The sequence below is a fragment of the Terrapene carolina genome, unplaced genomic scaffold (genome assembly GCF_002925995.2).
Source record: "Terrapene carolina triunguis isolate 2854851 unplaced genomic scaffold, T_m_triunguis-2.0 Scaffold62, whole genome shotgun sequence".
In the NCBI taxonomy this organism is placed as follows: Eukaryota; Metazoa; Chordata; order Testudines; family Emydidae; genus Terrapene; species Terrapene triunguis.
Window position 1 is genome coordinate 52,860,152 of NW_020664413.1, and position 24,363 is coordinate 52,884,514.

The window sequence follows — 24,363 nt, forward strand, 5'->3', positions numbered from 1 at the left end:
ACAGGAAAGGGGAACTGCCCAAAGAAATGCTGCGAGTGGTATCACTGCTGTTGCTGATGACCACTATAGTGGGGTCTCTGTACAGTTGAGTATAAACAAAGTAGCTCAGGAATCCTTAAAAGAGTGCAGGGTCTTGTCAGTCTTTTTTCAGAAACAAAATCTTATCATCAAAAGGTAAGTCCTCAATGATCTGCTGCACATTGGGCACAATACCCGAATTCTACAGCCATGAGGCCCTGCACATGGTCACAACTGATGCCAGAATTCTGGCCAAGGCATCTGCCACATTCAGAGCTGACTGTAACAGAGTCTTGGCTACCATATAGCCTTCTGCAACAAACACCTTAAACTCTTCCCTGGAGGTGTCTGGTAATGTGTCCGCAAACTTAGATGTGGCCATCCAATTAATAACGTGTATTTAGAGAGCAACACCTATGCATCTGCAGGGAAGAGGTATAAATCTTCCTTCCCATCAAGTCCCTTCTTTTGGACTCTTTGTCCTTACAGGCCTTCGCTGATCTCAGTGCAGTACTGGAAAGTGGTTAGGCAAACCACCCTTGTGCTGGAAGGTATATGGTGCTTCCTTTTAAAATATGAGGAAGAATCTCTCCAAGGACTGGAACAGTTCCAATTAGATTTTGGGACCTCTTCCTCACTGCACCAGAGAAGAGGAAATGACTCCTCTTCCTCTTGGGGGAGACAGCAGGGTCCGAACATGGAGCGACAACACTTGTCCATTCCAAAGGCGATCGCTGATCAGACAAGGGCCTCAGTACTAAAGCAAGCCTCATGGCCTGCTCCAGAAGGTGCTGCTTCAGCCAGAAGTCTCTTGCCACTTGAATCCTCTTCTAGAATGACTTACAGATTGAGCACTGCTCCTTAATGTGTTCCTTACCAAGACACAACAAGCACCTTGTGTGGGGATCAGTACTAGGGATGCCCCATCCCCCAAAGAGACAATGGTTGAACCGTGGTGAGGTCGTCACACAGGGCAGTCAACTACTCTAACACTAAACTAAACCTAAGATGCTTCTAACTAACTAATATCTAGAGGAAAACAAACGAACAAAAAAAAACCCCTCAGAAAACGGAGACTGAAAACTTGAGGTAAAAACACCACACCGAGCTCTGACTCTAGCCACGGGCGGTCAGAAGGAACTGAGAGGGGTCAGGGCAGTGCCGTCCTTATATAGCGAGAGGAGGGGGTACAGCCTCAAGGTGTGAATGCTGCTCCTATGGATATTGCTAGGCAAAGTTCTTCAGTGGCTTCAGTGTGCTGGGCATACATACACCTAAATGGACTATATGGCTACATCTACTTGAAGAAGAACTTTTGTGCTGTTGTTTAAAAATACGCATGTAAACTTCTTTTTTAAAGTGAGGACAGATTATTTTGTAAAGTATTGAATTATTGAAAAAGGAAAGAAACCATGCTTTAGAATTTGGTCTTACTAGACAAAAGAGTACTGCATTCTAAACATTACCAGTTTCTATGTCTGATGGCTGTTTAGTGACATTAGTGGACAAGCAATGAATTCACAAAACCCAAAACCACATATGATATTAATTTGCAATCCTGAATAACTACGAATAGTTAACTACACTCACCCTAGTCTAGAGGTGGTCAGTCCAGGTTAATGTAAAGTAAAATTGCCATGGCAATGTTGAAAAATTTAACACCTAATGATTTCCTTTCTGGATCACCTGATGTTTTCATTTCTGTATTTCATTCTGTATTATCAAGTCAGATATGACTGGAGATATACGGGATATAATATAATGTGATATTTTGCATTTATGATTCTCATAATTATCACATACTTATTCTCCAAGCCACACCTATGCTATGGTTTAATAACCAATATGAGAATGAACAAAAATGATGGTAGCCTAAAACTGGGTTTTTTTTTTAAGCTTTGGCAGGGTTGAAGGTTAAAAGCAGAAATGTGATGGGCAAAACCCCCTTATTTTTAAACAACTTTTTCAATGCCCCAGTATTAGCAATAGTTTTATCTACGTGTATTATATACCTGATTCTCCAGATCAGCCTTCTCCTGCTTCTTTGATTCCAAAGTTTGTTGGAGTATAGCCAATTTGTCCTGAACTTCCTTTAGGGCTGCTTGTTTTTTTCTCAGACCATCCATGGCAACCTTCAGTTCCCCTTCAGCCTGATTTAGCTTTATCTTTTTGGGGGCAACAACTTTTGCCACTCTAAATAAAATAAATTAGTAAATTAAATTTATCACAATTATACTGCGTATGAATATATCTCGATACCTATGCACATACACTCACACCAGAATTGCCATTAAAATGTGTGCCAAAGTAGAGAAAACTGCAGTATAGCAAACTGCAGTATAGCAAGCAAACAGTATAGAACAAACAGTATAGAAAACTGCAGTATACCAAATAAGTTTGTCAGAAAATGTTAACTTTTTAAATATCTACTACTGTAGATTTCATTACATGCTTCTATTTTTGTCAATCTTGATTGGCTAAAACAGCATCAACTGACTTAGAACAATTTTTGCAATATTTCCTGGAACAACAGGCAATTAAAAAAACAGCAAAAAGATTATTGCAAATATTCACATTCATCATACATCCAAAATATGAGATGGCTGAGGCAATATACACCTACAAATATTAGACACTTTGAGCCAAATTTTTAAAAGCCATTATAGATTTTGTGCCTAAAAACAGTTAGCTTTTATCTGCTTTTCACACATAAGGATCTATCTGCAGGGACAAGCCTTTTTTTATTATTTTTTTTTTTTTAGGACTGAAAATAATTGCACACACATTTTTGTGCATTTTGTGCATTAGCTTGAAGACTACTGAAAATATGGCCCTATAATTTTAAAAAACAATGGACAATTGCAAAATAAAATAAAAATGAACAAGTGATGCATGTATTTTCAAGTAATGGCTAGACAGTCAGTAGGTGATATTTTACAACTATTCCCCTCAAAATCATACTAAGTCAGATCCTCAGTTGGTGTAAAGAAGCATACCACCATTACATACCACAGGCTCAGGACCTGGCCCACTGGTTTTTTGTTTTTGTTTTTTTTAGCTAACCTACAGTTTGTCTGCAGACATTTATGACATATACAGCTGTTTCTTGGTGTGACAGTGTGTACCCTTATGTTCACTCCTTTTACAAAACTATCACACATTTTGTACAAAGAATGTCTTGGGAGGTATCATTTGAAAACTCATAATTTGTTGATCATTATTGTCCTGGGAAAATATGTGTGGAAAATCTTATATGTAAAGTTATAAAATTCTACCATATGACAGTACTAAGACATGTTCCAAGAAAAGCAGCCACAAACCAGTTCCTCAGAGACAAAAGGCAAACTGATGCCTCAGCCAGGTGTCAACAAAATCAAATGGACCATCACCTGGTTAAGTGGCCATTCCTCAGCAGGAAAAAGGGTGTGAGCGAGAAATTTATATCTTGGCAAAGAAACAGCTGGAGGTTCCCATCCCCGCAGACTTTCTGTCTCCTGAACCCCAGCTGGAGATGATTCTCAAAGAAGAAGATGATTCTCAAAGTATAAGAATGGGGAACAGATGCCCCAAGTTATTCCTCCCTTTCTTTCTACCCACAGCAGCCACAACACCCGAGGAACAAAGAAATAGCTTTGGACTGAGGGAGGGATCCTGTCTGAAAGGAATTAAGCCAGTAAGACTACTGAAGTGTGTTGTGAGAGAGACTTTTGTTTTGAATTCACTTAGCTTGTTAAGTTAGGTATTAGTTGCATTTTACTTTTATTTTCTTGTAACCAATTCTGACTTTTATGCCTCATTACTTGTAATGACTTTAAAATCTATCTTTCTGTAGTTAATAAACTTGTTTTATTGTTTGATCTAAACCAGTGTGTTTGGGGAAACTCCATTTGAGATAACAGGATTTGTGCATATCATTTTCTATTAATAAAATGACGGATTTTATATGAGCTTGTGTTGTCCAGGAGACGGCTGGGCAGTAAGACCCACATTTCTGGAGGAAAGTCTGAGACTGTGAATTTTCTGGTTTTCCTCTTCAGTGTAATTCAAGAGTGGCTGACCATAGCACTCATACAGTATAGCTGGGAGTTACTTACATGCTGGAGGCTGCGTGTGAGCAGACCACCCAGAGAAGCAGAGAAAAGGCACCCAAGGCTGGGGAACTGAGGGGGGACAGCTGTTCAACAGTCCAGATTATACCCTGGGGAATGTCACACTCTGATAGGAAGCTTCAATAAAAAAAACAATTACCTACCTTCCATAATTGTTGTTCTTCAAGATGTGTTGCTCTTGTTGATTCCAAGTAGATGTGTGCGTGCCGCATGCACAGTTGCCAGAAGGTTTTTCCTCTAGCAGTATCCATCTGGTTGGTTTAGACACCCCCTGAAGTTGCACCTTCATGGCATTGTATACAGGGTCCTGCCGACTGGCCACCTCTTCAGTCCCTTCTTGCTGGATTACTCTGACAGAGGGATAGGTGGCCGGGTCTTGGAATGGACACGAGCAACACATTTCGAAGAACATCAGTTACGAAAGGTAGGTACCCATTTTTCTTCTTCGAGTGCTTGCTCATGTCGATTCCAAGTAGGTTACTCCCAAGCAGTACCATGGAGGCGGGGGCAGAGTTCATGGATTTGCTGATTGAAGCACTGCTCTGCCAAATGTGGCATTGTCCCCAGCCTGCTGAGTAATGGAATAGTGAAAAATGAAGGTGTAGACTGATGACCATGTCACAGCCCTGCAAATCTCCTGGATCAGGACCTGCACCAGGAATGCCACCGAGGAGGCCTGTGCCCTTGTGGAGTGCACTGTCAGTGCAGGGACACATATCTTTGCCAAATCATAGCATGCCCGGATATAGGACGTGATCCATGATCAAATTCTTTGGGAAGCCACTGGGAGGCCATTCATCCTGTCCGCTTCTGTGACAAATAGTTGGTTTGATTTCCAAAATGGCTTCGTCCATTCGATATAAAAGGCCAATGCCCACCAAATGTCCAGGGAATGGAGCTTTTGTTCCCGGCTGTTAGCATGTGGCTTAGAGTAAAAAAAGGGGGGGAAATGTCCTGATTGGCACTAAACCGAGAGACGACCTTAGGAAGAAAGGCTGGATGAGGCCGAAGCTGCAGCTTGTCCTTACAGAAGATTGTGTAAGGAGGTTCGGCTGTTAGGGCTTTAAGCTCAGACACCCTCCTAACTGAAGTGATTGCCACCAGAAATGCCACTTTCCATGACAGAGTAGTAAGAATGTCACTAGGGGCTCAAAGGGGGGGGGCATTACTCTCGAAAGCACCAGGTTGAGGTCCCATGCAGGGATCAGTTGTCGTACTTGAGGATATAACCTGTCAAGTCCTTTAACAAAATCGGCCGACCACTGGGTTAGCGAAGACTGATCAGCTGGCAACCACTGGGTGAAATGCAGAAATGGCAGTCGGCTGAACCTTTATTGACAACACCGAGAGACCTTGCTGCTTCAGGTGCAAGAGATAGTCCAAGATAAAGGGTACTGATGAGTGCAGAAAAGAAGTGTGCTTCTATAATGACCAAATCACGAATCTCTTCCACTTAGCTAAGTAGGTGGACCTAGTGCATAGCTTCCTACTGCCAAGAAGGACCTCCCTAACAGGACCCGAGCAAGCCAGCTCCAATGGGTTTAGCCAAGAAGCTTCCAAGCCGTGAGGTGGAGAGACTCAAGGTTGGGATGCTGAAGGCGGCCATGATCCTGGGTGATTAGGTCTGGGAGCAGAGGCAGGGTGACCAGAGCTTCCACTGACAGTTCCAGGAGCATGGTGTACCAATGTTGATAGGCCAGGCTGGAGCTATTTATGTCACAGAACGTCCATCTCTCCTCACTTTGTGCAGCACCTTGTGAATGAATGGAATGGGTTGAAATGCATAGAAGAGATGGCCCTTCCAGGGAAAGAGGAATGCATCCACGATTGAGCCCGGGCTTTATTCAGAAAGGAGGAGAACTGCAGACGCTTCCTGTTGTGCCTCGTCACGAACAAATCTATCTGGGGAACTCCCCACCGTTGCAAGATGTTGTTCACAATGTCTGAGTGGATGGACCACTCCTGGTTGTGAAAGGATCTGTTAAGATGGTCCACCAACACGTTCTGAGAACCTGGGAGATAGGATGCCTCCAGGTGTGTTATGCAGAAGTCCCACAGCTTGAGGGCTTCCTGGCATAGGAGAGAGGAGCGTGGTCCACCGTGGGTTTATATCAAACACCACTGTTGTATTGTCTATCATGACTGATACACATCTCCCCTTCAGGTGGACTTGGAAGGTCTGGCAGGCTAGACAAACTGCTCTCAGCTCCCTGACATTGATGTAGAGCATGAGTTCCGCTTGGGACCAGAGGCCCTGAGTTCTGAGCCTTCAAAGATGCGCTCCCCACCGCACCGCCAATGCATCCATGACCAGGGTTGTGGCCTGGAGAAAGGTACTCCTGTGCACATGCCTTGCGGGTTGAGCCACCATATGAAAGACTCAAGCACCGCCAGAGAAAGCGTGACTATTTTATCCAGGCTGTCCCGGGTTGGCCAATACACCAATGCCAACCAAGCCTGAAGGGGCCTGAGCCTCAGTCTGGCATGCTGTACTACTTACGTACAGGCGTCCATGTGTCCAAGGAGCTTCAAGCAATTCCGTGCCGTGGTGGTAGTGTATCGTCTGAGACCCTCTATAATGCCGCTAGGGTGACCAGATGTCCCGATTTTATAGGGACAGTCCCGATTTTTGGGTCTGTTTCTTATATAGGCTCCTATTACCCCCCACCCCTGTCCCGATTTTTCACACTTGCTGTCTGGTCACCCTAAATGCCGCAAAGCATCTGGAACCGTGATTCTGATAGGAATGCCCTGGCTTGTCTCAAATCTAGCAATGCTCTTATGAACTCTATTCTCTGAGGGGGGGATAGGGTTGATTTTTTCCAGCACGGTACCATAACCAGTTTGCCAAGGTATGGTGCCAAGGATCTCTGTGGTGCCAGTGTTCTCAGGCCCAGTCTCGCCTGGTCGGAGAAGGCGGTGCCGTGAAGGCAACGAGCTCTCTAGCCACCTCAAAGGTCTCAGACATGGAGGGCAGCTCTAAAGCCTCTCCACGGCTCTCCTGAAGAGGGGAGTCCATCGGTACCAGACTCAACTGACCCCTTGTTCGGACAGGAGTCAAGAGTGCCAAGCTTAGGTGGTACAGTGCTTAAGTGGCCCGGTGTGAGTGGAACTGCACTCAACAGGGGGAAGGGATAGCTCGGTGGTTTGAGCATTGGCCTGCTAAACCCAGGGTTGTGAGTTTAATCCTTGAGGGGGCCACTTAGGGATCTGGGGCAAAATCAGTACTTGGTCCTGCTAGTGAAGGCAGGGGGCTGGACTCAATGACCTTTCAGGGTCCCTTCCAGTTCTATGATATATATATATAATAATATGGAGATATACCTAAGTCCTTTCGCCCCGGTTTCGGAGTGGGTGAGCATCCCCTGTCCGACTTCTTTTTCTTCTTATGGGGCACTGGAGATTGGGAGCGGTGTTGCACACTAGTAGGAGCTGAGCCCTGGTGCTGAGAGTCTCTACCAGAGTCCTTTCTTAGAGCCGAGGCCTCCCTTGTCGATGCCAGCATGCTCCGCACTGATGCGGACGTGCTAAATATCATTTCGGCCAAACTCGGCTCCAAGTGGGGGCAAATGGTGGCCTCCATCAGAAAAATTTTCAACCGTTGATCTCTCTCTTTTTGGGTGCTGAGGCGGAATCCCCGGCAGATTTTACAATGGTCCTTCTTATGAGATTCCCCCAGACACTTAGGGCAAGAAGTGTGAGGGTTGCTCCTGGGCATAGGTTTATTACAAGCTGTGCAGGGTTTAAACCCCGGAGACCGAAGCATGCCCCGGTGGGTGGGTGGTAGGAAGGGGATAACCCTGACAACTATATATACTTAAACTAACTATCTAGACAACTAGTACTATTATAACTATTTATAGGGAATGATCAGAAGACCACTAGGGAAAGAGCTTGCCGAAGCAAGAGAGAACGAGCGTTCCGACCAACTGTCAGTCAGTAAGAAGGAACTGAAGAGGTGGTGGGTCAGCAGGGCCCTATATATGGCACCATGAAGGCATGATTCCACAGGCTCCTAAACCGACCCAATGGGTATCACTAAGGGAAAACCTTCCGGCACACACCTACTTAGAATCGACATGAGCAAACACTCGAAGAAGAATATGTACTAGTACATCAAATTTTGTTACCTTTAGTGGAAAGATTCCTATCCATCTCAGGCCTTTGCTACTTATTTTCAGATTGTAGGCTGAGTTTAGGCACCTAAGTGTGGATTTGATAGATTTATCCAGGCTCTCGGGATGTGTTATAATGATACTGTAAATTGGTGGGGTGACTCAGCACAAATAAGATAAGGCAGAAATCAGCAAGGTTTTTTTCATCAGGGTAAGCAAATACAAACAAAACAATTTCCAAACCCAGTCCTCAGAAACTAAATGATGAGCCCTTCCTTCCCACTGGCATTCTGCTGAAGACCTGTGCCATAAGGCTGGGGAAGAGAAACCAGAATGAACTCTTTGCTTACTGGAGATGGGATATTGCCCCCTTCATCCTATCCAACGTATCCAAATTTGAAAATCAGACCCTATACGTCCCTTTCAACAGCTGCCTCATAATCTTTACCAGTGAATATGTCAGGCCAGTTAGAATTTCCAACAAACTTTAAATCCCTCTTAGTATTAGAATAGACTAAACTCACTTGCTTTTTTTTTTTTTTACACAAATGCTTACTTACTTATCATAGGAATCCATGGCTATGACCCATTTGCACAGACCTTCCGCTGCTGTGGAAGCATTTCGAACCTTGTCTGGTACAAACTCAGGATTTGTGATATATTGTTTCCTGATGATGGCCATGTAAGCTGGAGGAATGTTGTCCTTGTCATATTCATGAAGCGACTGCAGAAATCTTATATCACCTAGAAGTCTCTTTGCTGGACCCCAGAAATCCTCTATTTTTTTCCCTGAGCCTGATGGATCTGGAATTTTATCTGATTTGATGCCTTTCAGGATGCATATAGCTTCCATAACTAACTTGACACCAGAAGGAGGACTCTTCATGGACTTCACAACTGTGATATCCTTAAAATAAATGACATAAATATTACTGCTTCATAAATAGCATTAGACTCACTTTTCTAACGTATCACAATCATTCTATGTATGTATGTTACAGTACTATTTTTTCATATATGTTTGCTAGACTCATACTTGGTATTTTAAACTTAATGTGATCTCAGGATCACAGACAAATTAATGTACACTGTACAAATATACCATATATTCATTTTTAATAGTATCTGTCTTTTAAATCTTTCATTTTTAAGTATAGGAAGACAACACCCCAGTGTTTTGTCTGCTTAGCCCCTTCTTCCAGAATATGCATTATGGCACTACATGGGTTGAAATAATACTGACATTTAAACAAAGATGATCAAACTTGAAATCTAATCAACAGTTAGTTTAGCGAATGAGAAATTTCTTACCTGAGAGTTTTCTTTGGATTAGCAGCTCCTTTCCTCATTCATCACTAATGGTTAATGCCTACCCACATACCTATGAAATTCAGAGGCAGTCCAATATTGTTGCTGGAGGCTCCAGGCCTAAGTTCCAACCTTTGGTTCAGGCCACCAGAAGAGTTATTCCAAAGAGACAGAAACATTTCAGCAACCTATTATTAGCACTAAGACAACAACTTGATATAATGTCTTAATTAACCTTAAGACAATTATATTTTTAAGTCTCCCCTTTGAGAAAAAAATTCTATTTGTATTGTGGTCACTTATATCAGACTACCAGGGTAGGCTGAATGAGGAGAGAAGCTGCTAACAGAAAGAAAATGATCAGGTAAGAAATTTCTCATTCTTTTGCACAGCTTCTCTTCTCATTCATCAGTAATGGGAAGTAACTAGCAGTGAATCAAAGAAGTGGGGGGCGGAGAGAGGGGAGAAGATAAGCAAAATTTTATGTATTATTATAACAGAATGATAAATAGGAATGGAAGTTCTCCCGTATAAAGCAAAAAATTATATGGGAGCCAACCCAGTAGCACATTCCGAACAAAGGACGCCTATGCAGAGGAATGGAATTTTACACTGCAGGATTTCAACATCTTGCTAGCAGCCATTTTGAGGCAATAAGGCCTTTTCATTTTGGACAGAATGAGATGAACAGTGTACAGTTGGCAAGTGTATATAGACTTATATACCATATACTTCAGATATATCTTTAGAGCACTAGGAATGCTCATTTGTGGCACAATCTTCCGAAGGAGTGACCAAGGTTTGAACAAAATGATGGGAAAACTATTTCCCAGGAATTGTGCAAAGAGGAACTTACCTTTAATAGAAATTTTTCTGGAGCTATAAAAATAATCTTTTCCTCACCACAAGAGCAGATAATGGTGACTGGAAAGGCCAGCTCCAGGCTCATCTAATCTGTCATTCTGATTAATCTTGGCACCTGATGATACTCAGATGGAATGTTCAATGTACCTACCACCTACTGCTAACTAGGACTGTTACCCACATATCTATCATACTTGGTTGTAGGACTCCAATCAACCATTCTGGATAAACTCTAATGTAATGGAGATCATCCAAACTTTGATTAACATTGTATTTGTATTACAGTACCATCTGAGGTCGAGCCCCATTGTGATGAACACTGTACGAAGAGAGAGAGTCCCTAACTCAGAGAGCTTTCTATTTCCCATTACAACAAAAATATAAATCTGACCAGGTCAGTTGATGAAATTTCCTGGTTGAGTTCTGTATGGATACCAAAATGTATATGAGATTAATGGAGAATCTCTGCTGAATTACACTTCTCTTCCAATGCCTACACTATTAACTGTAGGTGTTCACGGTCTGGATGAAGAAGTCTCTGGTTGAAGAGGTCTGGTCTTTTCTGCAGATGCAATGTAGCCATTCAAATGTGAAGTGACTTGTGGGATACTGTGTTAGAACATGCAGGATTAGAACCTGGACCATGGGAGTGTCGCCATTGAAAGTTCAGTCTGGGTGTCCATTGGGGGAGTAACACCCAGCTGAGCCTGCACAGAGTCTAAGGAGTTTTTATCCTTGTGGGTGGTGACAGATTTGTCCAGTATGTCCCTGTTTGGTCTGTAATCCAAGCTGAACCACATTTGGAGGCATCACATGTGAAGTATTACCGCTGAGCCCACTGCCATATGCCCTAAGAGTTGAAGGCAGAGTCCTGCTGATATTTGTGGGCTGCTTTGAATGGTCTCTATAAGCGTGACTAAGGACAGGAACCTGTGTTGAGGCAAGAAGGCTCTGGCCTGTAACGAGCTGAGGTCAGCCCATATAAATTCCATGCATTGCACTGGAGTGAGGGTTGACTTCTGGGTGTTGAGCCATAGGCCCAGTTCTGTAAACAAGTGCATCATAGCTTTGGTGACTTGGTGAGCCTCCCGGAGAAATTGGGCTCTGAGGAGACAATCATCCAGGTAAGGGTAGATCCCTTGGAAATGTAAGCAAGCAGCCACCACTGAAAGAACCTTGGAAAATACTTTCTGGGCCAATGATAACCCAATGGGAAGCACTCTGTATTGGTAGTGTTCGTGTCCCCCAGTGAATCTGAAAAATAGTCTGAGTCGGTAGGACTGAGATATGAAAATAGGTGTCCTGGAGTTGGCTGAAAACCAGTCTTCCTATTCCAATGGTGGGATGATCGCTGATAAGGTGACCATCTTGAATTTTTGAGCCTTTACAAACTTGTTAAGAGCTCTGAGATCTAGTCTAGGTCTCCAACCTCCCTTCCTTTTGGGTATTAGGAAATAATGAGAACCGCTTTCCTTGTAGATGTTGAGGCACTAGTTCTATGGCTCCTAATTGGAGGAGACAATCTTCCTCTTGTCATAGTAAACTCTTGTGAGAAGAGAAGCTGGGACATGCTTATGGCTATCTCAGGGCTCAACTGCCTCTCCAGTTCCAACTCTACTGCGAATCCAAGAATGATGTTGTGACACAGGGCCAGAAAGGGTTACACAATTAGCAGGCTAATTGACCCAGATTTAATCTTTAGAGACATATTGGAAGATAATGACTGTATTTTTTTGGGGGGGGTGTTTACATATATATTGTTAGAGGTTGACAATGTAACCAATGTTTCCTGTATTCTGTTAATTCAGAGATCAAAAGGAGACATTAACATTTAGATGAACCATAAACAGAGTAATATTGTTGTCTTTATTTCTCTTTGAAGTTTGTAGTAAACTACCTGTAAATGGTTGGAGATGGATAGCATAGGCACTAGAACTATGGGTGTGGGGTGCTGCAGCACCCCCCAGTTTTATGCAGGGCCTCTGACCCATATCCAGGCCTCCACTCCCCAGCCTGGGCCTTGGGTCCCAGCCGCTGGCCCTGGTCCCCGGCTGCTGGCCCTGTGCCCAGGGCCCCGCGACTGGGACTCCACTCCCCGACACTGCACCTGGGGCTTAGGTCCCAACTGGTGGCCCTGTGCCCGGGGCTCTACGCCCAGGGCTGAGGTCCTGGCTGCCAGCCTGCTTCCCGGCTGCTGGCTCTGTGCCCGGGGCCCCACACCCGGCCCTCCATTTCCACGGTCCCAGCTGTTAGCCCCGCAGCTGGGCTCTGCTACTGGCCCCACACACAGGGTCCCGGCTGTGGGTCCCATGCCTGGGGCTCTGCTCCTGGCCCCGTGCCTGCCCCCAGCCTTTTCCCTTTACCCCTGTCCGGGTCCCCCCCTTCCCCAAGATTGGCACTGCTCCCAGCCCCAGCTGGGGGCATCGCAGACTGGGGTAAGGGGGCTGGCTTTCAGCACCCCCACTATTAAAAGGGTTCCGGTGCCACTGATGGGTAGTTACCTTATGCCAGGGGTAGGCAACCTTTCAGAAGTTCACTGTAATTTAAGGTTTCGCGTGCCGGTAATACATTTTAACGTTTTTAGAAGGTCTCTCTCTATAAATGTATATTATATAAATAAACTATTGTTGTATTTAAAGTAAATAAGGTTTTTAAAATATTTAAGAAGCTTCATTTAAAATAAAATTAAAATGCAGATCTTATCAGTTTAGTGTGATCCTTGCCCTCGCTTTTCCTTGCTGAGTTTTCCAATGTGGGCTACAGCAGGGGGTGACTGAAGAGCGCTGGGTCAAGGCCAGGAGCAGATCCCCGGGCTGGCTGCCGGTACTCCAGGCTGGCAGTGGGATGAGCGGGGCCGGCAGCCGGAACCCCAAACAAACAGTGGGATGAGCCACTCAGCCCACCGCCGGCTCCGCTCAGTCCGCTGCTGATCTGGGGTTCCAGCAGGGGTGAAAGTAACTTAAATTTCTTTCAGGTAGTGTCATATTGCAACCCCCTTAGTGGGGAGGAGCTCAGGGGCTGGGCATGTGTGGGTGCGGGGGGGAGCACTCAGTGCAGGGGGTTGGGGTGCGGGGGCTCAGGGCAGGGGGTGGGGATGTGGATGATGCAGGAGTCAGGGCTGGGAGCATGGGGGGTGCAGGAGTCAGGGTTGGGTGGCATGAGGGGCTCAGGGCAGGGGGTTGGGGTGTGTGTGTAGGGGGGAAGTCCTGGGGGGGCGGGGGGCTTGGGGCTGGCCTGGGACAGTCCCAGTTGCAGCCAGGTTACCTGGATGGTGGATGGGTCCCTGCCCCACGCTGTTCCTGTTCCTGCCAAGGGAGCTGTGGGCCAGCTGTGTGGGGGCACTGCATTTGCAGGCAAATGGGGAGCGGCAGCAGAAGACTCCCTGGCCTGCCGTTCCCTTCCCCTTCCCCCCGAGGGGCCGCAGGGACGGCACATGCCTGCACTGCCCTGGTATCCAGCCACAGTGGCGAGAGAGGGGCAGCAGGACAGGCTGGGATGCGGACACCTCCACCGCACCTCCCGCTGACCCCTTTCACTTGCCTGACTGCCTGCTGCTTAGTCCGGTGCACAGGGCCGCCAGCACCAGCCTGCAAGAGAGTTCCGGCAGCCAGCAGGACCCCAGCTGGGAGTCCGGCTGCCGGAACCTAGAAGTGAAAGTAAGGCGGAGCGTGCACGGGGCTGAGCGGGGCCAGCGTGCCATTAAAAATCAGCTCGCATGCCACCTTTGCAGTTAATCACAGGTGTTGCTTAGGAAATAGGTTTTACTTCAAAGCCACCCAAGCAACACCTACTCTCCAGAGGCTGCCAGAGAACTATAAAAGGAACTCTTGGGCCTGATCCTGTTCTTTCAGATCTACTTAAGCTTCGTCAGAGGAAGTTTGAGTCACAAGACTGAGGTCTCCAGCTCCAGTGTGGGATATTGGACATTGGACTATAACCTATGGAACTGATTCTGAAAGAACTTTTTGGCACTCTGAAGCTCACCATCTCTGCTATGAAACTGACCTAAGAACTTTATTCATATCTGTATGTATAATGATCTTTTAACTTACGCTCGCTCTCTTTTCTTTTTTAAGACATTTTAGTTTAGGTAATAAGATGTGGCTATAAGAGTGTATTTGGGTAAGATCTGAAATATTCATTGACCTGGTGTGTGTCCAATCCTTTGGGATTGGTAGAATTTTTTATATGATGAACAAGATTTTCAGTAATCCTTATCATATTTGACTTGACTGTCTGGGGAGGAGCCCATGGCAGGGTGGCTTTAAGGGAACTGTATTTCTGGCTTCTAGGTAACCAGTAAGGAATTGTAGAAGCTGTTTTGTTGCTGGCTTGGTGAATAAGTATTAGAATAGCCACCAGTTTTGGGGATCATCTGCCCCATTCTTTGCAATTTGCCCTGATTGAGCAATCTCAGCCTGGCCCCCCTGGAGCCCCAGTCACAGATGCAAAGCAGAAGGGAATTAGGTAGTGGAAAACAGATAGGGACCACATATCTTGAAGAACCTCCAGTTACTCTACTGGAAGTAACTTTCTCTTCTTCTTCGAGTGCTGATCCCTGTGTGTATTCCATTGTGGGTGACTGAGAAGCGGTACTCAAGTAGGAGGAGGCTGCAAGAATGCAAGCAGCAGAGCCATTTGAAGAACGACCATTCCAAAGGATGCATCAGTGGAGGAGTCCTGTGTTAGAGCAACATGCCTCAGGTCAGTAGACGGAACTCCACATAGCTGCTTTGCAAATGTCAAGTAGAGGTACTTCTTAAAGTTATGCCATTGACGTCACTTGTACTCTCACCCCAAAAGGGGAAGGAGATGCGACAACTGATAGCAGGGTAAGATACAGCCTGAGATCCATTTTAGAGATCCTCCAAGAGGATAGACCCTGACCATGGACTCCGCTATAGTGATAAACAACCTGGGAGATTTTCTGACTGGCTTTGTCCTTTGTCCTTTGTAGATAAAAGGCTAAGGCTTGTCTCATGTCAAGGGAATGAAGTCTCCTCTCCTTTTCAGATGCATGTGGTTTTGGAACAAAACACAGGTAAGAGGATTTACTGATTTAGGTCAAATTCAAAAAGAACTTTGGGGGTGAACTTAGGATGTAAACACAATAAAACTGTCTCTGTGGAATATGATGTAAGGCAGATCCCACCATCAGTACTCCAAGCTGACCCACCCTCCTGGCTGAGATGATGGCTACGAGGAATGCAACCTTAAAAGATGGGAGAGACACGGAGCATCTGGTAGCTAGCGGTCTGAAGAACAAGATTTAAGTCCCATTGAGAGAAGGTTTTCTTACTGCCAGAAAAGTTCTAACTAGGCCATTCCAGAACCTGGTAGTGAGCGGGTAAGCAAAAATTGAGTGACCATGTGATTGCTGGCAGGTGAACCCATAAATAGATGATGGAAAGACCAGCCGTTTTGAGGGAAAGAATCAGGTGAATACCAGTTGGTTAAGTAACATTTCCTAGTAGAATCCTTTCAGCTTCTAGTAAGGATGTTTTGCATCGTTTCAGAGCATGAATGTTCTAGAGTTAACGGCCACCCAAAACTACCCCGAGCCGGAGTGGTTGGAGGTTGAGATGCTTGATTCTGCCCTTCCCCTTTGTCAGGTGATTGGAAAAGGAATGAGTGTTGATCAGTGACCAAGAGGACATATATAGGAGACTCGGGAACCAAAACTGTATGGGCCAGTTGGGGGCAAGGAGGATGATTGGGGATCTGGCAAAGCAAAGATGTCATCAGGTGGAATGTAAGACTCTGCTCTCCCTGGAGTGTGAGGAGGTCCTATCAGCCTAGACCAACAGAGCAGACGTAGTTTGTGCCTCAGTTGTGTGAGGTAGAGCCAGTACAGCTGCTGATTGAAGCTCGCAATGGCTGCCTTTTGGTGGTACTGTTGGTTTCCAGAGTTTAGGCTTAGTTGGTATTAGTGGCACCATTGCTGCCAGAGCATAGTCTGGTACCGACTTATGGGCTTTTTGTCAAGACCCTAAGATTTAGGACGTTCTAAGCCTTCATGGGAGGAGCAGGAAGATTTGTTCAACTTAGGCAGGGCTGTATCTGACTTCTTTGAAGTAGATTTAGAGGAGGATTTGTTCTTGTGTTTATGAGAGTGCTCCCTGCCCTCGTGACAAGTACCCATTGGGGGATCTGTATGGGTAGATTTCCTCACTGCTAAGTCAGACCTTGCATAAGGAGGCACACTCTTCGCTGAGTCAGCCCAATATACGGGGGGGGGGGGGTACCCTGGCCTGGGTCCAAGTGTGGCCTCATGGCCTTCTCCATTAAGTGCTTCTTAAGGTATGACTGGGGAAAGAGCAACAGATATCACACCTTGCTGCAACCTGAGCTTCCACAAGGCAGTACAGGCAGCATTGATGGTTGTCACTGACTTGGAAGGAGCATGTGCAAGAAACCAATTTTGAAGCCTAGAGTCCTGGCCATAGTCCAGTACCCATATCAAGATGTGTATGTGGGGATGGGGGTGGGGGGTGGAATTCCCCAAGATGGAGAATCTATCAAACTGTAAAACTTAGCTAAAACTAATGGATAAAATTCTAAAAACTATTTACAAAATATATACATATGTTTTTACAGGTTGAAGAATAAAGGAAGACTAAGCTTCTGACACTGCAGGTTCCAACCCAAGCCATGCAGCGGTAAGAAGGAACCAGAGAGGCGGTTGGTCCGCTCCGCCCTTTATCTCCTCAGTTGGAGGAACAAGCAGAGCAAGGGTACATGTGCAGATGAACAAACACTGCTTTCAAAATTCTCTGATTCCGGACACATGGAGCGCAAAGTGCACCAACAGTGGGATACACATCAGGACCAGCACTCAAAGAATAATGTTGTTTTCTTGGAATTATTCTCAGCCACATGGATCTACTGTGGAAGGATGGTTTTCACTAGAACCTTTATTTTGACACTGAGAGTAAGACATCCTTTTCCCCACTCAGTCCACTGGGCAAAAGGTCTGGAGTGTTGTAAAGGGGCATTAAAAGACCCAGCTCTGGTTGGAAGAGGATTCCCCTAGCACAGACACTGTGGAAGATTGCCCTCCAAGAGCCCTTGTGCAATTCCTGGCATAGTAAGGGTGTGTATTGGAGGCAGAGCCACTGCCTGTAGTACTACAGAAATTACAGACACAGCTGTGGCCCATAGAGTGACTGCTGTCATTTAGACTGACCCCCAGGCAGTGTTCCCTCTAATTTTTCCTACCCATGTGCAGAATGAATTTTGTTATGTGTAACAATATGGAGGTGATGTGTCACCTCCATACTGGTACACACAACAAAATTAATGTGGTGGGGGTGGGGCCAAGGGATTTGGAGTGTGGGAGGGGGCTCAGGGCTGGGGCAGAGGGTTGGGTGCAGGGGATGAGGGTTCTGGGGTGGGGCTGGGGATGAGGAGTTTGGGGTGCAGGAGGGTGCTCTAGTGCTATGGCAGGGAGAGAGGACTCCCCCCGGCTCTCTCTCCCCGCAGCAGCACCTGGGCTGGGGGTGCGGGCTCTGGGGTGGGGCCAGGGATGAGGGGCTCAGGGTTGGAGCCGAGGGTTGGGTGCAGGGGATGTGGGCTCTGTCTGGGGATGCGGGCTCTGGGATGGGGCTGGGGATGAAGGGTGTGGGTGCAGGAGGGTGCTCCAGGGCTACGGCAGGGAGAGAGGACTCCCCCCAGCTCTCTCTCCCTGCAGCAGCACCTGGGCTGTGGGGGGGGGAGAATGCCTTTCCCCTCCGCGGCAGCTCTGGGGCTGGGGCTGCAGGATAGGTGCCCCTTCACTGGCCCTAGCAGGTCCGGGCCGGGGCTGGGTTAGGGCCGGGGGAGGGGCGCCCTGGCTGCGGTGGGGGCTGTCCCGTGGCGCCTCAGCTGCGGCAGGCCCGGGCTACAGCAGGGTTGGGGCCGGGAGAGGGGCACCCCGGCCGTGGCAGGTTGGGGGCTGGGCTAGGCGGCTTCCCTGAGCACCTGCGTGGTGCTAAATAGGCTGTGGCCACGCAGTTTACGGGGAACTTAGCCCACAGGGTTATATAAGTTATGTCTGGGACCTCTTTCTTTCCAGCACCAGAGCAGCTGGGGAGAGCATAAGGGTGGCATAAAGCCACCTTAGCCCTCACTACCTCCCTTGGGCTGCAAGTTAAAGGTGCAGCACAGAATCTCAGTGTCTGTTTCCAGTCTCTGAAAGAATAGATATCTATGTGAATATATCAAAACAATTACATGGCAAGTATGCAGTTTTGCTGAGGAAGCAAGCAGGAAGAAGCAGATTCTTTTTAACTTGTCATTTGTTGATTCAGAATATTATTTTGTTTATGAATTTTTAAATGGCTAGTGAGAAATGTTTGATTTTATACCTCCAGAGCATATAGGTGTTATAGTTCACTAGATTATGTTATAGCTGTCCACACACGGAATGAAAATAAAAGAATGCCTTGATTTTGAAACTACATGTTTTAAGAAATTTCAGGTGCTACAAAATTACACAACTTTTAATTCAGTAACAATGTGAAATCTGACAATTAATAGCTATGCAGCATATTCAAATTTTCTTTGAAGGCAGACATTGTTTGTTTTTGTTAGTCTGAATACCTGGTCAACGTGTAAATACGTAAAGTTAGCTTTACCTGTGCAGTAAGAGTGTCAAGAGCAGACAGAGCACTTTCCAGAATTGGCAAGGCTTGTGCCAAATCAGCATCACATTCATCTTTGATCGCTTTTGCAGCCATAGCTTGTTCATTTGCCACAGCTTCATCAGCTTTCACTATTTTTTCAGTTTTAGCTACTTCCAAGGACTCCTTTTCAATAACCAACATCATCTCATCAACTTGTTTGCTAGCTTCCTTTAGCTGAGGCTGTAGGGCTTCCAGCTCATACTGCATCGAAGCCACCTGTGATGCAGCAGAATTCAGTTTCTCCAAGCCAACTTCATATCTTCTTTTCATTTTCATCACCTCACTAAAAGTAACATTAAGCAGTGCTTAATTTTACAGACATTTTTATAAATATATTGTCAATTTTTCTTAGCCCTATTTCTCAAATTTCTAATTTCACACCATTCTTAAAATTCAAACACCATGTGCCATCTTGTTGTATTTGCCCATCAGATGGTGCAATATAGTACTTGTGTCTGAGTCTCATTTGCCCTCAGACTCCTTTACGCTACTTCAGTAATGTACAAGCACCTTAAAGGTAAGAAAAATGACAAGTGAGTGATCAAGGCTGGATTTACTGTATGAACAGATGAGGAGGCGGGGTGACAAGTTAAAAAACAAGAGTGGGAAAGTAGATGGGTGCAGAGTTACGAAGGCCCTTAGGGATGAGAAGTTGGGATGTGATGGAGGAGGAGCTAGTAGAAGGACACAGAAGGGGGTTACATGATCAGGAATATTATTTTAATAGCTATGTTTTATATGAAACTGAGGGGAGTAATCTGCGCATCAAGAAAGTCAGAGAGGAGGAGGTTGTACTAGTCAAGAGGAAATAATGAGGTTCTGGACAAGTAGGAACTGAAACTTCCTATTCTTTTCACTAAGACGTGAAAGAGTCTTCTGATGGTAATGACTTTCAGTCACTACTGACCTAGACACACTGGTGACCTAGAGGAATATCCCTAGATTCTGCATGACTATACTAAGTCCCTGAGCCCTTTTATGTTCCCTCAGAGCTTACATACAGTCGCAGAGACCTAAAACTTCACCCATCATGAAGGAAGGGAGAGTCTTTATACAGCAACCCAGTGTTATTCAGTGGTATTCACCCTGCAGAACAGGTGTAACTTCTAGGGTCTGGGACTGCATCAGAAGAAAAAAAACCTGATATTTTAAAGTATCAATAGGCATCAACTTAATAATGAATATTAGAACTGGCCTAATGCGATACAAGATATAAACTGGGTCTAACTGGCTCTTTAGTCCACTGAATGCAGATGTATCCAAGAAATGGCAATCTGAGTATACTTAACTTTTTTATTAGATTAGCTACACAAATTAATTACATGTAGAAAATACTATTTTAAGGGAACTTTGGGCTCCCCTAGCAAAATGCATGTTATATATCCTTACGTGCGTTTCTTTTCCAGTAAGGTTTTGAAAGTGGAGATTAATTCCAGGTATGAGGTAGGTGTAACATAGTTGTGCCTCTGAAGCTCAGTATGGAACAGGTCAGACAAAACAATGGTAGAAGTGTGAAAGCTTTTACACATATCAATACAGCCTTCACGTGTTGCCTCTGACATTTCAATATCTTCCAAGAAGCGAGAGGCAACAGCTTGCAATGCGTCTTCAGGCCATGTCTAAATTTAAAATAAACATAATATTACTTCACCTATCGTACAAATAGGTATTACATGGAGAGTTTTTCATTTCTACATTCACATAAAAAAAGGAAAACCTAATATAGAACAACTCTAGTTTTCTGAAAGGCCTTCCCTCAATATGAAAATTCAGAAAAATGGGGCTCCAAATAAGTAGGGTGAATGCAATGCAGGGTACACTGTGTTGCCATAAAGATCTGACCAACCTTTGATTAAATGGAAGTCAGATATTGGGGCTTTATTGTGAAAAATGAAAAGACTCAAATTCTGCCTTTGGGCATGATGGGCAACTGCCATTAAAGTCAGAGTTGCCAGTGCTCAACCAAGGGCAAACTTTCCCTCAATTCGTCCAATCAAAAGCACAATATGTTACCAATTTGTTAGAATTTTATTAGAATAATCACTTATATGCTCTCTTTGCATAAACTTTCCATATAAAGAATGGCTATAACATTGTCTAATGAAAGCTTATTTTGGGGGGGAAATCCTGAATTTTGTTTAAATATCAAAATTTACTGCAGAGAACAACTGCTTCGTTGTTTCTATAAAAAGTAAAACTGTCTTTTAAAAACATATTTAGTTTAATATTTATTTCCAAAACTTGTAAAGATGGATATAAGGCAAATAAATAGAATTCAAATGTAAACTGGAGTACAGAAGAACTCTGAAATACTGTTGCACTTTGAAAAGTGACTCCATAGAAGTGTCATTGTGGGATTCTTGGTTAATTGTTTTTCACTAATTTCCGTATTACCAACACTGAGTTTACAAGTAAAAAATTGTCTTTTTTCTAACTGCTAACACTACAAACTCAATTTGGGCCCTGCAAGTCCATTTGGGTTCTTTCCTTCTTGAATATTATTGTCTATAATAAAGATTTTGCTAGTCAAATTGGGCTCTCAGTAAACCCCATTTTTTTCAAATTACCTCTTTGCAACCTTTAATGGGTTTCCAGAGGTGTCACCAACTGGAGCTTGGTAAACAAAGTAAACAATATTGCTGAGAATGCACAAGAAGGAATAATACTCTCTTAGTAGTTTTAACTCTTCTTGGCTAAAAGATGTAAAAAGTAGTAAAATCTTATTTTAATTACTACAATCAAAAGATACGACTGACACACAGGGAGGCGGCTTATTGAGTAAAGAGCTGTCATGTTTACCGAAGAAGTGGGTTGTAGCCCACGAAAGTTTATGCTCTAATAAATTTGTTAGTCTCTAAGGTGCCACAAGTACTCCTGTTCTTTTTGCGGATACAGACTAACACGGCTGCTACTCTGAAACTTTTCAGAACAGAATCCTACTTAAAACAGAAACCAACAATTGCAAAATTGCACAAGAAAATGCACATAATACTAATACATTCAATTATTAGACTGAAATATGAAAACATATGCATTACACAAACACGTCTTGCTTTCTGAGTATATTGAAGTTGGATACTAAGATTTATTTTTAATTTCATTATCATCATGAGAAAACTAAACTTTACTTTTTATAGAGGGCCCAGTGCTTACCTAGCAAAATGAAGAATCTCAGAGGAACTTACCATGCTGATATCAATCAGTGCTTACACTTTTTGCTCTACAGATTGTGGAAGAAGGATGTGTGAATGATCACACACTATTTATACCTCACTTGTATCTGTGTACATGGAATTTACAGAATTTTCTATTGCTCCAAACCCAAAAAGTCTAACTGATATGATTAACTTTATACGTGAGTTGTTCCATTGATTACTCACATAGAAAAAGTTAAGCGTGTGTGCAAGTAAGTCTTTTCAGGATTGTGGCCTATATGTGCATGCACCCTGCAGTCACAAGTTAAAGAGATGTACATACTAAAAAGTATTTTGCTGTGAATATTTAACAATATGTTTTCAGTGGCAGATCTGCAAGACAAAGTTACAACGATCAATTCTGGATTACAACTCTGATTCTTTGCTTCTTAGAACACAGTAGGTCATAAATGAAGCATTTTGAGTTTGTCAGTGTCCAGCACAGCACTCATTAAAAAGATATTCAGCAATTTGTTTTTGTTGGTTTGCTTTCTAATATTACACATTTAAAAAAATTATTCATATCAAAATATCAGTAAGCATTTGACAGAATTTCATACATTCCAAAATTCATAAACCACTTCTCAGATGTTAATATGTGATTTATCAATTGACTGCAGGCTGGCAAAATTAATAATAATGATTTCAACGTAAGTGCACTCATCACTGTAATTGCTCTGTTCCTTACCAACAGTAAGACTCTGTGCTGGTAAATAGGATTCTGCAGAAAGGTCTATATGTCTACGTGTGTAAATAACTGGTGCTAAAAACTGGAAAATAAAGAAATATCTTCATTTTTATCCACATTTAAATTTAGTAAACATCCTGAGTAGCTTTTTAATTACTCACCAAACTGAATCCATTATTTAATTAATTTTAAATTGTTTTTCACCCCTTCAAAAGATACTTTGAAAGATAATTTGCCACTAAACTTTCTCTGGGATTCAGGGTGAAAGAATCCTCCACCTCCAAAGAAAAACAGGATTTTGATATTTTTGAAAGATTAGTCAAAAGCTGCCTAGAATTTACCATTCCTTTCCCTTTGAGCTCTACAGGTGTGTTACTATAACCCAAGGACTGGAGAAACTTCAGAAGGCTGCAGAGCTTCAAAGTTGGTGAAAGGGCAGGATCAGGCTAGGGAGCTGTGGAATGTGAAAGATGGGAGCTTATTTGCATGAGCTCTCTCCCTTCTATAGCTAGCTTGGAACTCCCTCACATGTTCTCAAGAAGAGGCAGGAAACAAGAGCTGTATCTAGCCAGCCCTTCCCTCTCCTTCAACCCTTTTTGGGGGAGCAAAATCCTTTGCTCCAGAAGGGACTTGGTGGGGGAACAGAGAGGCTCAGTAGTTATATAACTCCCTTTTCTCTTCCCTCCAAATGCCACAAAAGGGCTACCATGTCAGGGAGTAGGGACAGCAGCAGCAGCCCTACCTGGAGCAGTAAAGAGGAAGACGGTAGATCGAAGCTCAGGCAGACTGTTTCCACAAGCAGTTAAATGGGCTGCTGCTCTTGCTGTCCACTCCCTGCCTGCTGGAACCATGGCATGTTTTTATGGAGTGTGGATGTTTGTTCACAGCCCCCTCCAAACAGATAAACAAGCATGTGAGAAGGGAGCTTTACGTGGCCTCATCCTATTTATCTTTTTGGGGATGGGTATTGGTGCTGCCCCTTGACTACTGGTCTTCTGAGAAACACACATGGCTGTCCTACTCTCTCTACCCCCATTTCTGCTGGATTTTAAGGGCAGCAGAACACACAGCCTTAATGATGAACACAGCCAGATGATCTATTGCTGTGAGGAAGTTCTAGAGTCTTCTCTCAAATGTCATTAGAATGAGGTAGGTTTTATTTCTCAGAGGGGAACTATGGGAAACCTTCAAATTCTTCCCTTTGTATATATGTACAGATAGATTTTTTTTAAAATATACCTTTGCTGGTTATGTTGCCCTAGATTTGAGGGATTTGTGTACTCTAGAATGTGATCAAGCAACTTGCAACCATATTATGTGCATTCAGCCACCATGAATTAATAAAATAGTTAAGGGTTAATTGGAAAGCAGGCTTTTAGATGCAAGATGAAAACTATTTGGCAA

At 44.2% G+C, this 24,363-nt stretch overlaps 1 protein-coding gene across 1 annotated transcript in view; it reads right to left on the reverse strand.

Annotated features, from left to right (window-relative positions):
* Nucleotides 1-24,363, reverse strand: part of DNAH7 (dynein axonemal heavy chain 7) — a 234,795-nt gene that overhangs the window by 55,960 nt on the left and 154,472 nt on the right. Inside the window, exons 41-44 of the mRNA XM_029910522.1 lie at nucleotides 20,467-20,696; nucleotides 19,030-19,360; nucleotides 8,803-9,149; nucleotides 2,031-2,211 (exon numbers count right to left, since the gene is read on the reverse strand). Coding sequence (XP_029766382.1) covers nucleotides 2,031-2,211; nucleotides 8,803-9,149; nucleotides 19,030-19,360; nucleotides 20,467-20,696 — 1,089 coding nt within the window. The remainder of the gene's footprint in view (nucleotides 1-2,030; nucleotides 2,212-8,802; nucleotides 9,150-19,029; nucleotides 19,361-20,466; nucleotides 20,697-24,363) is intronic.